We start from the raw sequence: 16,334 nt of genomic DNA, 5'->3' as shown, positions 1-16,334 counted from the left end.
TATTTTATTATTTTTTATTATTATTATTTATATTTATATTTGTACAATATAATTTGTCGAATATATGTGTTAATTATTAACTCTTTTCCCTTTCTTTATATATAGTAATAATATATTTAGCGTTATTAATCATTATTATTTTATATATAATACTTATCTTTGTATAAGTCATAATTTTTCATTGAAGTTGCATTGTATTTGAATTCCATTAAAATTTTTTTCTTGAATTGCTCTTTTTTGTATTTATAAATTTTTTTAATATTAAACATTCTAATTATATGTATATGTATATGAATTTTGCACTTTTTTTAACTGTCCAGAAAATATAAAGAAATCATAATTATAAAATTGTGATAATTACCAATACAATTATTAATAATAATAATAATTAAATATAATAATTATATGTATGAGCATAATAATTATTATATCTATAAGTAAATATTATAATAATACCAATACTAATAATATAATATAATTATATTTAAACATAACTATACATAATTATACATAAAAATTAGTACATAATTAAATTTAATTTATAATTTTATTTAATCGCTAGTTTTCTAGCTCTTATTTTCAATTCATTCCTGGCAATTTTTATTGAACCTGTATATGGGAAAGCATCCAGAAATATCACTCCAGCACGAAGCTTATATTGATCCTTCAAGTTATTAGCCACCAAATCAATTAATTCTTGCTTTGTTACCTATACAAAAAATAATTTATTCCATATGTATACTTGTATATTCTGTCAACACATATATAAAAATACATTATAAATCATAATACAAGAAAAATGAAATTTTTTTTTTATATAAATGTAAGTCAAAAATGTAGAATGTACCTAATTTTTCATCTAAAACTTTATTTTCCATAAAATTGATTTTGAAATTTCATTAAGTACAAGTGCATTTGATTAACAAGAAAAATTGGCTTAATAGAACGCGTTACATACAACTATATTTGTTTGTATTTATAGAGAATGTTTTGTCACATTTTGTCTATTATTTATGTTTAACTTTATATTTGTGGAGTTATGGACAATAAAAAAATATTAACAATAATCAAAATCGCATTTTGTCAATATATCGTCAAAAATGTCAAACTTTATGATGGAACCGTCAGATGGACTCACATGACATCAGTGTCGCCAGTTCCCGAAATATAAATACACATTTAAGGAAATAAAGATTCAAAACATAGTACTCTCAACTTCAGCTTCTAATACATATTATGTGGCAAGAAAAGTGATATTTTCAGCAATTTATGATTTGATAAAATAAATACATGACATTGAAACTTTCATACTCGAAAAAATCTTTAAAGTAAATTTTTTTCAAAAACTTGTGTAGAAAAATTTTTAAATTTTTATTTGCATAATAAATTGTCTCCATTTTATTTGTTCTTGTATATGCTCTATATATAAAATTAATATTTAAATTTACCATTTTTATGAGATATAAATATATATTATACATTATATATATTTCTGGAACATAAAAAATAAAGAATTTACAGATGTATCTATTTTTAAAAAGTTTATAGAATTGAAAAAGTAAAAAATTGAAATCTTGAAAATAAGTTATTAAAAATTACGTTATAAAAATTTTTAAAGAAGTTCTTCGAATAAAACTTTTCACTTCGCTATTGTTAAATTATTATTTCATAGAATTTCGCTGTGTAATTTCATTAAAATTGCAACAAAGTTATACCTTTGCATCGGGTATTTTGGTGACAAAACCAACAGGATGTTCACCATCTACTGGATGAGGTACTCCTATTACTGCAGCTTCCATCACTTCTGGGTGTGTCATTAAGATAGCTTCAATTTCTCCAGGTGAAATTTGATATCCTTTGTACTTTATCAATTCTCCTATTCTATCCACAATAAAAAGTTCCCCATCTTCGTCAAAATAACCCATGTCACCCGAATGTAGCCATCCTAAAACAAATTCGAACTTATTCTTTTATGGTATATTTTCTTCCAAAAAACTTATTTTAATAAAATTTTAGTAATTTAGTATACGGCGTTAATAAATATAAAAAAATATATTTTTAATTAAAAGTAATTGTTATACAAAATAATATATTATTGTAATTCTGTGCAAACTAATGTTAACATTATTTTAAATCTTGGTGCTGTCAATCTGAATAATATACTAATGTTTAGAGCATCAATTTTTTTCAATTAAAGTTTTTTATTTTAATTTCTGTTTATCTTAACTGTTTATCTTTTATTTTTTATTTTTTGGATAAATTTTTTATTATTTGTGTAGTAAATTAATACAATTATTATTTGTACAACAGTTTTTTTAATTAAAATATTTCTATTTAAAAAAATATAAATTAATCAATAAATTTTAGCATAAATTCTTTTATTATAAGCTTATTCTATTGTCTATTATAGTTATCTTATTATACTTTCAACTGGCTATGGTTTGCGTATACACATATAAATAAATATTTGTACATAAATAATTGATGTAATTTAATTATATCATTGTTAATATGCGCGTGCGCGCAAAAGTAAAAGTTTTTTCACCTTCCTCGTCAATAATGCTTTTAGTCGCTTTAGGATTTCTGTAATAGCCATTCATTACGTTCGGTGTCTTTATCCACAATTCTCCGGGATTATTTGGACCAAGAGCCTTTCCATTTTTTGGGTCTACGGCTTTTATTTCTACATTATTGATTACAGTCCCGCTAGATCCAGCCTTGTGATGCGGCAGCTGAAATGTCCCGATTCCACAGATTTCGGTCATTCCTAGAAATATAAAATAAATAATCGAATTTCTAATATAAATCTTTTTTATTTTATGTATTATTTATTATATATTAAGATTGTATATTTATAGCATTTTCTTACACTAGAATATACCTACCATAACCTTGTAATATTAGAACATTTGGTAAGGTACGTCTCATTTCTTCCTGTACTTTTGGTTTACTTAGCGCACCACCAAAAATTATGATTTTCAAAGACGATAATGAATATTTTCTTGCATAACCCCTTTTAAGAAATCGATTGATCATACTTGGGCTTAGAAAAATCACCGTTACCTAAATAGCAAAGTAAAAAAAATTCTTCATATTTTGATATTACAATATGTCTGTTAAATGTGAAAATGTAAAATCCATGTTTTTTAATTTACTCAATAAATATGTATTATATAGGGTTGGGCAGATATGTATCTTAAAGTATCTAAGATACCTATTTAAATATGTATCTTATTTGAATACAGTATTTAAATACCAAATAATCAAGTATTTCGAATTTTGTAATTAATTATTTAATTTAAATGTATCTTGTATTTAAATGTATTTATGTAATTACATACAGATATATGTAATATAATCAATAAATCTTTGTCTCGCCAGTGAATAATAAATAAATAGAAAAATCTTAACGACTCAACTGGCATAAAAATATCTTTATTGTTACTAAGACATATTATTAAATCAAGACAACGTTTCGACTTTTATTTTGGGTCCTTTTCAAATCTACAAAAAATATACACTATTTAAGAATTATTTAAGAATAGAACATCAATTTTAATAATAAAATAGTCATTTAAAACATAAGCATAAGCACAATTTAAGATTAACAATACATTAATAGTTTAATAACTTAAACATACCTGATATAAAAAAATTCAATTTAACTATTATTAATTTTTGTAGGATAGGTTTTTACAGGAACATTACGCGGACTTAGCACCTTTTTTTACCTGTTTTTAAAAAGATAATTTTTTTATCAACAGTATTATTTTGACATAAATTAGTAAACATTAATTTTTTTATCCTGACCTCAACATGCTTAAAAATAAAAGACAGAAGATATTCATTTTCCAACAAAGTGTCTATTATATAGTTCAAGTTTTTATTATGATATTGAAGATGTGACAATAATACGACTCTATGTATCAAGCTATAAATTGTGCCTATTTTATGACTGTAAAATTTATTTATTCAAACTTGGACAAACAATTGGTGAGTTTAGTTTAATTATGTAGACAACACCCACATAAAATTTTAAAATCTTAATATTGTTAAAGTTAATTTTTATATTATATTTATAACGTTTGTATATTGCGGCTGAAGAAGTCTTAAGTAAAAGTAGAAAACGTTCCGCTTCTAATAAATGTTACATCTGATATTTATGTTTTTTTTATTTTATTCTAACTTCATGCTCGAAAAAGGCCTAATAAAAATTGAATTTTATACTTTTAATTATCGAGCTTGTCAATTAATTGTATTATAATTATTATTATTTTGTAAAGTTTAAAGTTCAAATAAATAAACTTATCTTTCAATGTGTTAAAATTACTTTACATGAAAAAAGCTATTGATTTCAAATAAATGTGTATTTCAATAATGCCATTAACACATTGTTTGAAACAAATAAATATTTATCTCTTTTGAAAAAGGATTTCTTAAATAAGTACTTTTTACGGCAAATCAATATTATTAGTTTCAAACAAATAGTGTTAATGGCACTATTGAAATATTTATTTAAAATCAATAGTTTTTCCTTTCAGTGTACTTTTAATATTATTTTTATATAATTCTACCGTAAGACTATTATACTTAATATTAAAGTAATTATAATAAAATTATCTACTATTACTATAATTTGAAAAATTTCGATTTTTAATAGTAGATAATCTTTTTGTAATTAATATTAAGTATACCCTATATGATTAGAAAATTTAAAACATAATTGTATTTAAAAGTATAAATGTTAAGGTGTATATAGAGGTGTATATATTGTATATTTATAAATGTATTTAAATATATTTCAAAACCAAAATAGATCAATAGTATTTAAATATATGTCAAACAGTATCTTGTATCTTGTATTTAAATATTTTGTTTCGAAGTATCTGCCCAACCCTGGTATTATAACAGTATTTAATAGAATATATTTTTAATATTTAAAAAAAATTGTTATGTACGTACAATAACTTAAAATATAAGCAATTATTGCAAATATTATTAACACATGATTTATTATGACAGGTAAATATTTTTTACTAACAAATGCAAATTTTCTGATAGTACATAAGTAGTATGTAGGCCACTATAGTCCGTCAAAACGAACCCCCACCTCTCAGCCACTGGCGCCAACTTTTCGCTGTGAGATCAGTGCCCGCCGCTGTGAGGGTCAATGCCCCTGCTGTGAGGGTCGTTGGCCCCTGCTGCGAGGGTCAAAACTTTCTCTTTGGCACAAGACCCCTAACGTTAGAAGGGGTGGCTAGATAGAGTTTTACGATCCGTGTTGGTCTATTTTTTTATCGGAACATTAGTCCTCGGGGTCTGATAGGCTCTGCCTATACTGGCCCGCACTCTGATGGATGATTTTCATTTTGGAAGGGTAAAGGGAGAGTAGGTAGGGTTTTGGAAAAAGCCGACAAAATGGCGAGTCGTGATATACCGAAGTTGCAGGGAGGGGGACTATGACGTCTAGCTCTTCGGACTATCTCTTACGCTATAGAGCGAAAGGGTCCCTGGAGTGACAGCAGTGAAAAAGATTAACAAAAAATACAGACTCACACTGATTTCAGACTGATTGCTTACTAGGCGTTGCACTATCAGCTATTGTTGGTATCATCGGTAACAAAGGAAACAAAGAAGAAAAAGATATACAAAAATTACAAATGCCTGTAACGTCCGTGTATGATTTCACTTACCGTATGCTCAAGATCTGGTACGAGTATTATCAAAACCTCGGGTAACAAATAAGGCCTAACAAATAAAAACAAAAAAAGCACGTGTACATATTCGGTTGAACATCATCTCGACACTTTGGGTAATAAAAATAACTTCAATAGAAAACAAGCTCGTTCGAGTTTACATTCAAGTTTTATTGCCGGAAAAATAAAATTATTTCTCGAAATACAGCGACGCAATAGAAAAAAGAGCATATTAAACAATTTGAAGTACAAAAGGTCGAATTTCTATTTTGCTATGAGGTAAAAAATAGAGCATGTAGGAAAAATATAAAAAATTTAAATAAAAAGTTTTACAGACGTTCATTATCACTAATTTTTTATATAAATAGATGTTACAAATACATAAAGTTAATAATGATACATAAAAATGTTATTAAAATTATTAAATTGAATATAATATTAGGATTAGAAACTATGTTTTTATTTCAGCAGAAAACAATTTTTTTGAAATAAATGTACGATTAATCTGTCGTTGTGTGTACAATTTTCGGCAAAAAGAGTAAGAAATTGATTAAGATCGTAACCGATTAACATAAAATAAAAAAATACCAGAGAGAAATCTGAGAGCGGCCACCGGAATTTAGCGGCCGTGTGTACTAGTGCGCTCCCTGACAAAGTGAACATACACTACGTCGTGACGCTCGGTAAAAAGCACGGTAAATGGTTTGATTTCGTGATATGGTTCATGTCCAAACTATTCAGCTAAGAACCAAGTTGAGAACCACACAATTGAGTCAGACAAGGACCAACGATCCATCGCTATGGCTTTGTCTTACCTCACCGATGTGTCTTGTGCACTCGTGCGACCGCAGGCACAAGGTTTCACCTTTCGCGCGTTGCGTGCGCGTAATTCGAGGGTTATAATTTTTATGACGTTGACTTTAGGCATATATCAAAAAATTAGCTATATATTTTTTTAATTTGCTTTTTATTAAAATATTTTATTATTTATTTTCCAGCCCAAAAGTCATTATACAGAGATGACTTACTAAATATATATTGAGATAAAATAGAAATATTTTGCCAGTAAAGGGATAGGGCATAAAGCTTACAATTAATTATTTTTAAGCAAAATTAATTTAAACAATATGGCAATTTTTATATTTGGCTCGGTTAGATTGATTTTCGAGAAGTAGTACATACACTAAAGTCCGCTGTTATATCACGCTGTTGACTCGGGTGCAATTTCTGTCACTGACACTTTTTTTCATTTATGCAAATTAGAATATTTAATTATGTAAAATTAATTTAATAATTTTTTAACTATTTTAACTTTTGCAATAGCTTTTGATTTGCTTCATTTTATATTAGGTACAATGTATAAAATACGATTATGTAAAATAAAAATTGTCCAGTTGTGTATCAGTATAAAAAAAGTGTTTTTTACAAGTGCAAAAAGAAAAACAAAATTGTTAAATTAATTTTGTTTTATATAAAAAAATATTCTAATTTGCATAAATGAAAAAAAGTGTCAGTGACAGAAATTGCACCCCAGTCAACAGCGTGATATAACAGCGGACTTTAATGTATGTACTACCGACGTTAGATTTTTGAATGCTGGAGAGATATCTTCTAAATTATATGTATATCTCTCTGTAAAAAATAGATTCCGCAATATGCTTTTTCGCTGCCTCTGACGTAAATGTGACTCGAGTGCCATTCGAGTGACATTCGCCATACTGCATTTCATGAAATTATAACGCGGGACGAGACGAAAATATGCGCACCAGTATTGGTAAAACGTAGATTTATTGATAACCGATAATCATTCCCACATGGATATTTATTATAAAAATAATAATATTCTTTGTCTCCTGTATTTTCTCCCGCATTTTGTACAAATATTTTATACGCTTATTAGGAAATATTTGTGTAAATTTTTGTAATATAGTACTGTTAATACTAGTAATAACATAAGTATGCAATATGTAATAAGGATAATAAATTTTATGTACATTTTTTATAATAACGTTACCGATATTATTTAAAATTAGCATAGAATAAAATTTTGTATCTTAAATTGTTTTATATAATATGCTCTTTTTTCTATTCCATCCCTATTTCAAAAAATAATTTTATTTTACTTTTTTTAGCAATAAAACTTTGAATGCGAACTCGAAGGTGCGTGTTTTCTATTAGGGTTATTTCTACGAGATTACTCGAGGCGTCAAGGTGACGTTCAGCGAAATTGTACACGTGTTCTTTTTTGTTTTTTTTATGTTAGGTCTTATTTGTTACTGAGATATCGATAATATCTGATAACGTTGTGCATACGGTAAGCAAAATCATGGACAGACGTTAGAAGCGTTTGTATTTTTTGTATATCTTTTTTTTCTTTGTTTCCTTTGTCCCTACCGATGATACCAACAATAGCTGCAACGCCTAGTAAGCAATCAGTCTGAAATCAGTGTGAGTCTGTATTTTTTGTTAATCTTTTTCACTGCTGTCACTTTAGAGACTCTTCCGCTCTATAGCGTAAGAGATAGTCCGAAGAGCAGGGCGTCATAGTCCCCCTCCCCGCGGCTTCCGTATACCTCGATTCGCCATTTTGTCGGCTTTTTTCCAAAACCCTACCTATTCTCCCTCTGCCCTTCCAAAATAAAAATCACCCAATCAAAGTGCAGGCTAGTATAGGCAGAGCCTATCAGACCCCGAGAACTAATGTCTCGTTAAAAAAATAGACCAATCACGGATCGTAAAACTCTATCTAGTCACCCCCTCTGACGTCAGGGGCTTTGTGCCAGGAAGAAAGTTGTGACCCTCGTAGCAGGGGCCACCGATCCTCACAGCAGGGAGTCGGCGCCAGTGGCCGAGGGATGATGATTTGTTTTGACGGGCTATAGTGGCTTACATATTATTTACATAAATAAGCTCTCTTAGTAAATTAATAACACTCTTCTAAGAGTGAAAAATTTATCTACAATTAAAATTCTAAATATCACGTTAAAGACATTAAATTAGCTTTAAAAAATTAACTTTATTATAAAATAATATATATAGTAATAAAGTATTCAGTCAGAAATGATCGATCGAAAAGACGTCGCATTGATATAGATTTTGACCAATTCGACATTGATACGACGTTGATTCGACGTTGATTTAACTATCATTTTTGGCTGGGTAATATACAATAATTATAAAGTAAAGAGTGATCCTAAAAAAAGCCAGATTTTAACCCGTTTACTTGACCTCAAATTTCGAGTCAAGTTGTGTTTTAATTTGAAGTTTATGATGACATATTACTCTTAGAAAAATTTCAAGTTGAGTCCGCTTCTCAATCTTAAGGAATGAGAAGTCAAAGTAAGGTAAAAAATAATTGAAAAACGGGTGTCAGCGGGTGTATCGGACTTAATTAAAAGGTGTATCCATTTCGCATTTAAGTTATCTATACGGCGATTTATTATCTCGTGAATATATCCTCAAATCTCAACATTTCTCCCCCCCCCCCCCCGCCCCCCACTTCCAGTCAAAAGAGAAGAATTTTTCTAGCAATAATTGATTTTGACCTTAAAATAACCTTGAAACCCCATACATCATACAATACTATATTGCGGATATATACATCACAGACATGAGAAATGTTCTAAAATGTTATTGTGGTGGATATGTGTTTATAGAGTACCTTTCCCATGAATATACACGTGTATACATAGATGTCCTTTTTTCATGGATATATTATAGAGGTATATGTGTATAGAGTTTGGAAAATACGATAAATCCTTTGTTGCGAAATTGATACACCTTTTAAGTAAGTCCGATACCCGCTGACACCCGTTTTACAATCATTTTTTACCCTACTTTGACTTCTCATTCCATAAAATTGAGAAGCGGACTCAACTTGAAATTTTTCTAAGAGTAATATGACATCATAAACTTCAAATTAGAACACAATTTGATTCGAAATTCGAGGTCCAGTAAACGGGTTAATTTTGGGGTCACTTTTTGTAAGAGGAACTTTATTTTATTTGCTGCTTATAAAAGAATATCCATCAACAAGTCATATTTTTCTGATATACATATGTATCTTAATTATTATTGCTTTTAAATCGCAAAAATAGGTAAAAATTTCAAAATATTCGCTCTTATGAATTTACAAGAAAAAATTTATTATAAATAAAATAAGTTGATAAAAAGAAACAAATTATATATATATATATATATATTCTATATATATATAACATATATATATATATATATATATATATATATATATATATGTTATCGCAATTTCTTTCGTTCGCTTACGACTCATACCTTGTATTTCTCGATTAGTGCACACGTCATCTCTTCATCGAATTCCGGATAAATGATCACTTTGGCGCCTTGCACAATCGATTTTAAATTCATCATTATTCCGCTGAACCAATAAAGTGATGAGAACCAAATTGACACCGCATTATTGGTCAAATCTATATTTGTATCTTCGCTGATGAATATAAAACAATAATTGGATATTTCGACGCCTTTTGGCATTCCAGTGGTGCCCGAAGAGTATAAAATGCACACCGTTTGCTTGATATCGTCATGTTCGACAAACCGGAAATTCATCACTTCCGTATCGTTGTACATGCTTAAAATGTTGGAAAATGAGATGACGTCCGGATGATCACCGAAAACCACAATAATGGGATTGCAGTTTCTTTCTTTCATCGCGCTTAAGATTACATTCATGGATTTCTTGTTGCAGAAAATTACTTTCGGAGTAGTTAGTTGCATGACATGCAGTGCGGTTTCTAATGGCAGCATATAACACATAACAACATGTAAGTATTATAAATATTAGAGTAGACGAAAAATATCAACATATGCTGGGGCTCACAAATATTATTTTAGTAACAAAAAAAATCTAAAACTGTATAGTTATAGAATAATGTCCTAATAACAAAACAATTTAGGATAATGCTAAAAAACAAATGTTCCTTGTCAATTCTAGGACTCTCCTCTCACTAAGAAACTTCACTCACTCATAAATTTTGATTTTGATGAGTTTTAGACATGTATGTGTGTGGTTGTAATCTTGATCAAAATAAAAAAATACATATTTTTTATATCGGTCCAAATAATTATTAAAAGGGTGAAATACTCTTGAAAAAAGTGGATTTATATATATGCATATACAAATTTATAATTATATTTTATAATAAATATTTTATAATAAATAATTTATATAATATAATTTATATATATATATATATATATATTTATTTATTTATATATTATAATAGGCTTCCGGTTCCGGTAAGAGTGTGAGTGACAGGTGTGTGAAAGTGTGGCAGGTATTTGTGAGGAAAGAATGAGGAAAAAGGCAAGGAGAATTTGAAGTAGTAGGTGAGAGGGTGTAGGAAAAAGGGGAAGATCGATAGAGAAGACAGGAGAGGAAAAAAGGTAAAGGATTAGGAAAATAGAGAGTAGTAAAAGGTGAGAGAGGTAGGCGGAAAGTGACACGTGGAAGGAAGAGAATAAGTGTAAGGAGTAGGTGTAGGCAAAACAGAAAGACAGGAAATTCACAAGGAAATTCACTAGCGAGTTAGAGCATAGAGTAGAAGAGGCAAAGAGGAGAAAGTAATAAGATAAAAATGGATAGGGAAGAAAATAATATAAGTGAAGAGACTGATAGAGATAGGATGATAGAGGAAGGGGGAAAAAAAAGAAATGAAAAAGAAGGTAAGGAGGCCGAGGAAAGTAGATGAGTTAGCGAAAGAGAGGAGGAGTAGTATGGGATGTATAAAAAATCTTTTAAAAAGGAAAAGAGAGGGAGGAGGAGAAGAGAATAAGGAAGAAAAAGAAGAAGATTAAGGAGGAGTAAAAAGACAAAAAGGCTGCATGGAGAAGTAGGGGGGATAGAAAAGGAAAAGTTAAAGAAAATGATGAATAAAATGGGAGAAAAGATAACGGAGAAAGTAGGTAAGGAGATGAGGAAATTGAAGATAAAAATTTGGAAAAAGGAAAGAGAATGGAGAGAAGAAAGAAGAAAAATGAGAAAAAAATAGAGCTTGGGAAAAAGAGTGATAGATTTGGAAGCAAAAATGGAGGAAAGAGGAAGGAAGGAAGAAAGAGAAAGAGAGGGGGATGAAGGAGAGTGAAGAAAGATGAAATGGAAAATAATGGAGATTGCGGAAGAAGAAAAGAAGAAAGAGAACAAGGTATGGACAAGCTATGGGAGGATTAAAATTAACGACGCTTGATAGAAATGGGAAGAGGAAAAAGGTGTACTTAAAAACAGAAAAAGAGAAATTACAGAAGAAATTGAGAAAATGGAAGTGGAAGAAGAGGGAGTGAAGACAGGAACGGAAGGAAAAAAGGGTTAGAAAAGGAGAAGAGAAAAGAAAGGAAGAAAGGAGGAGAAGAAAGAGATAGAAGAAAGAGAAGGAAAAAAGGAAGAGGGGAGATGGAGACAGGAAAAAAAAAGAAAAAGGAGAAAAAAAGGGAAGAATGGAAAATAGATTTCTAGAATGTGGCGGGACTGAAAAGTAAAGAGGAAAAATTCTGGAAGGAAATAGAAGATTGGGAGGTGGTGGTAATGATAGAAACATGGATAGAAGAAAAAGGGTGGGAGGCGATTAAAAAGAAGTTACCGCGAAAAGATATAGATGGGAGAAGCAAGCAGCAAAGAAGAGAAAGAAAAAAGGAAGACCGATGAGAGAATGATTATGAGGGTAAAAGAAGAGAGGAGGAAGATCAAGGTAATAGAAATGGGAGAAAAGGGGGAGGGAATAATGTGATGGCGGATATAGAAGTGAGAAGAGAGAATTGGAGGATAATAGGTATATACATTAACGAGAACATGGAGAGGAAAATGGAGGAAATGAAAGAATGGATGGAAGAGAAAGAAGAAAATAAATGGACAAAATTTTAGGAGGAGATTTTAACGCAAGAACAGGGAGAAGAGGAGGAGTGATAGGAGAAGAAGAGGAAGAGGAAAGAAGATCGAAGGATAAGAAAGTTAATGAGGAGAGGAAGAAGCTGATAAAAGAACTGGAAGAAGTGGGGTAAGGCATTTTTAACGGAGGGATAAGAGAATAGAAAGGAGGAGTATACATATACAGGAGGAAGAGGGGAATCGGTCATCGATTACGTGGTGGGAGAGGATAAAGTAAAAGAAAAGATAAAGAGGATGGAGGTGGGAGATAACATAGAATCGGACTATCACCCATTGATCGTGACGTTAGAAAGAAGAGGAGGTAATGAAAAGGGGAAAAAGAAGGAGGAGAAAGGAATAAGAAAAAGGGGGAGATGGACAAAGAGGAGAGGAGAAAGAATAAGAGAGGAAATAGAATGGGTAAAAGGGTGGAAAGAGGGAATAGAAGAGGAGTTAGAGAAAAAAATAGGAAGGATAGAAGAAAAATTGAGAGAAGGGGAAAAGGAGAGTGGGTAAAGGAAAAAGAAAGGGTGGTGGGACGAGGAATGTGAGAAGAAGAGAAAAGAGGTGAAGAAAAAGTTAAGGGAATAGAAAAAAAAGAAGGAGGAGGAGAAAGATACAGAAAAGTAAGGGCGAAATATAAACTAATGTGTAAAGGAAAAAGGGAGGAGGAGAGGATAAGATGATACAAGGAGGCAATAAAGGCAAGAACGGAAGGAGAGGTATGGAAAATCATAAACAGGGAAAGGAAAAAAAGGGAAGGGGTGAATGAGGAGATAAAGGCGGATGAATGGAAGGAATATTTCATGGACTTATTGGTAGAGAGTAAAGTTGTAAGAAGAAGAAAAAAAAAGGGAGAGGGATGAGCAACAGAAGATAAGCAGGGGGAATAAAAGAGGATATTGGGAAAAATGAAGAAAGGAAAAGCAGCGGAAGAGAATGGAATACCGAGTGAGATATGGAAATATGAAGGGGAGATGATAAAAAAGTGGGTATGGGAAATGTGCAACAGAGTCTGGAGAGGGGAAGGATGGCCGGAGAGGTAGAAAGAAGGGATAATTGTGCCACTGGTAAAAAAGGGAACAGGGAATATAATGGAAAATTACAGAGGGGTGACATTGATGCCAACGTTATATAAGATATACGTGGGGATACTAACGGAAAGGTTAAAGGAGGAAATGGATGAGAAGAATATGATACCGGAGAGTCAAACAGGTTTTAGGAAAAGAATGGGGGTGATAAACAGTATTTATGTTCTAAACTACTTGGTGATTAGAAAAGTGAATAACAAGGGAAGTAAGGTAGTGGCGGCCTTCATAGATCTAAAGGCGGCGTTTGATTCGGTGAACAGGGAGATGTTAATGGAAACAATGAAAAATAGGGGGATAAGAAAAGGACTAAGAAGCAGGATAGAGGAGGTGTACAGAGAAACGAGGAGCAAAGTAAGAGTGGGGAAGGAGGAGAGAGAAAGTTTTTGGACGGCAAAAGAAAGTGAAGCAAGGTTGCCCAATAAGCCCACATTTATTTGATCTGTTGATAGCGGATATAGAGGAGGTACTGAAAAAAGAAGGTTGGGGAGGGGTGAAACTGGGAGGGAAAAAGTACACTGCTTAGCATATGCAGATGACATGGTATTGTTGGCGGAAAATGAAGAAGGGATGATACATATGTTAGAAAAAATAGAAAATTATATGGATAAGAAAAGGTTAGAAGTGAATGTAGATAAGACAAAAATAATGAGGTTTAAAAAAGGAGGAAGAATAAAAAAAGTTGAGTGGAGGTGAAAAGGAAAAAGATTAGAGGAAGTAAAAGAAATTCACTTATTTAAGATATAAGTTACAAAGAGGAATGAGGGACAGAAGGCACAGGTAAAGGACAGAGTAAGGAAAGCAGGTGCGGTGATAAGACAGGTGTGGGGAATGGGGAAAAGAAGATTTGCAGAAGATTGGATGAAAAGATTATGGCTAATGGAAAGATTGGTGGGAACGGTGTTGAAATATGGGGCGGAAATATGGGGGTGGAAGAAGAGGAGAGAAGTAGAGGCAATGCAGGAAAGATAGATTAGGTGAACGTTAGGAGTGAACTGGTGTATGCCGGGGTAAATGGTAAGAGAGGAGATAGGAAAGGATAAATTTAGGATAAGGGCAGGGAGAAGAGCAGTAGGGTACGAGAAGAAATTGGATCAAGGAAGGGGAGGAAGTTTAGCGAGGAAATGCTATGAGGATATGAAAAAGAGGGTAAGAGAAGGAAAGAAGAAAACAGTGTGGGAGGAAGAGAGAGCAAAATTCCTTGAAGAAAAAGGAAAAGAAGGGAAGGAGATGGAGGAAAAGAGAGGAAGGGGAGAGGAAGTATACGAGAGATGGGAGCAAAAAGACAGAGAAATGCAGAAGAAGGAAAGATGGGAGAGGATAAGAGAATCGAGATATAATAGATGGTATGGAGAATGGAAGGAGGAGGGATTACCAAAGTATCTGAGAAAGGAATGGAGGGAAAGTAGATGGAAAAAGATAGTGAGATTCAGAATGAACAATGAAATGAGAGGGGCGAGATACTGGGAAGAAGAGGGGAAAAGAAGATGTAGGCTATGTGGGATGGAAGATGAGACATGGGAACATGTAATAAGAGAATGTGGTGAAAAAGGGAGTAAAAAAGAGGGAAAAAAAGGAAGGAGGTATGAGGAGAGGAATGAATGAGGAAAGAAAAGACGGTAAGGAAGGAAGAATAGTAATAGTGATAGGCGAGAGAGGGAGCCAGAGATGGCGCAAGGGAGAGCAAGAAGAACACGTGAGAGAAAGGAAGTTGCGCACGCATTGTCACGCATGATATGCAAGTACGCACATGGTAAGATTAAAGAAAGGCAAAAGAGAGAAAAAATAGAAAGAAGAGCGAAGGAGATGGAAAGAAGATGGAGGAGGAAAAAAAATGTTGCATGGAGAAGACTGGATGGAGAAGACCAGGAGGAGAGAAGGATACTGCTAGAGAGGATGACGGAAGTAGTGCTGGATAGAAAAGCAGGTATAACAGGGTCATGGGAGGTGAAGGGAGATGATGGGAAAATGATAGTGATGGTAGAGATGGTAGAGATGGTAGAGATGGAGAATGAAGAGGATAAAAGAGAGCTATTGGAGAGTGGGAAACTGATGTGGAGGAAATGAGAAATAGGAATTGAAGAGGATTTGACAAGAGAGGAAAGGAGAATTAGGTGGATGATGATGGAAAAAGCGAGGAGAGAAAAAGCTAGAGGGAAAGAGGCAAGGGTAAGTGGCAAAAGATTGTGGATAGAGGGAGAGGAATGGGAATGGAAAGAAGAAAAGAGGTTAAAAAGGAAAGGAGAATAGAAGGAGGAAGAAAAAAGGGGAAGCAGAGATTAGAGAGGATAGAGAGGATAGAAAGGAAAGGGAGGTAGAAGAAAATGGAACGAGGGGAAGCAGAGGTTAGAGAGGAAAGGGGAGTAAAAGAAAAAAGGAGGCAAGGGAGGAATAGGAAGAAAAATAGAAGGGAAAGGAAGGGAAAAAGGGCGAAACGGTAGATAAAAAGAAAAGAAGGGAGAGAGAAGGAAAAAAAGGAAAAGGAAGAGAAAAGGGGAAAGGGAGAAGGGACTCAGAAAATTGTAAGGTCGCAAAATGGCCAGGCGAGGAAGGAGAGGAAGATCATGTTTGTTATGGGGAAAGATGAGGGGGGAGGGAAAAGACAGGTTTTGTATGTTAAAGGTGGAGAGAGAGAGTCAGGACAAAGAAGAC

The 16,334-nt window shown here is 32.1% G+C and overlaps 1 protein-coding gene across 6 annotated transcripts in view; it reads right to left on the bottom strand.

Annotated features, from left to right (window-relative positions):
- Nucleotides 1-462: 462 nt before the first annotated feature.
- The window catches only part of LOC114931319 (uncharacterized), a 53,329-nt gene continuing 37,457 nt past the window's right edge, over nucleotides 463-16,334 (bottom strand). For all 6 annotated transcript variants that reach the window (XM_085488172.1, XM_085488176.1, XM_085488175.1 and 3 more), the window contains 5 exons: nucleotides 9,990-10,468; nucleotides 2,886-3,063; nucleotides 2,546-2,767; nucleotides 1,716-1,945; nucleotides 463-709 (listed from right to left, as the gene is read on the bottom strand). In XM_085488172.1, coding sequence (XP_085344298.1) covers nucleotides 548-709; nucleotides 1,716-1,945; nucleotides 2,546-2,767; nucleotides 2,886-3,063; nucleotides 9,990-10,468 — 1,271 coding nt within the window. In that variant the 3' untranslated portion in view covers nucleotides 463-547. The remainder of the gene's footprint in view (nucleotides 710-1,715; nucleotides 1,946-2,545; nucleotides 2,768-2,885; nucleotides 3,064-9,989; nucleotides 10,469-16,334) is intronic.

This window comes from Nylanderia fulva, unplaced genomic scaffold (genome assembly GCF_048542155.1).
Source record: "Nylanderia fulva isolate GAGA-0341 unplaced genomic scaffold, ASM4854215v1 Scaffold65, whole genome shotgun sequence".
NCBI classification, from domain to species: domain Eukaryota; kingdom Metazoa; phylum Arthropoda; class Insecta; order Hymenoptera; family Formicidae; genus Nylanderia; species Nylanderia fulva.
Note: the sequence above shows the minus strand (reverse complement) of the source record. Positions and strands in the feature narration are given on the sequence as shown.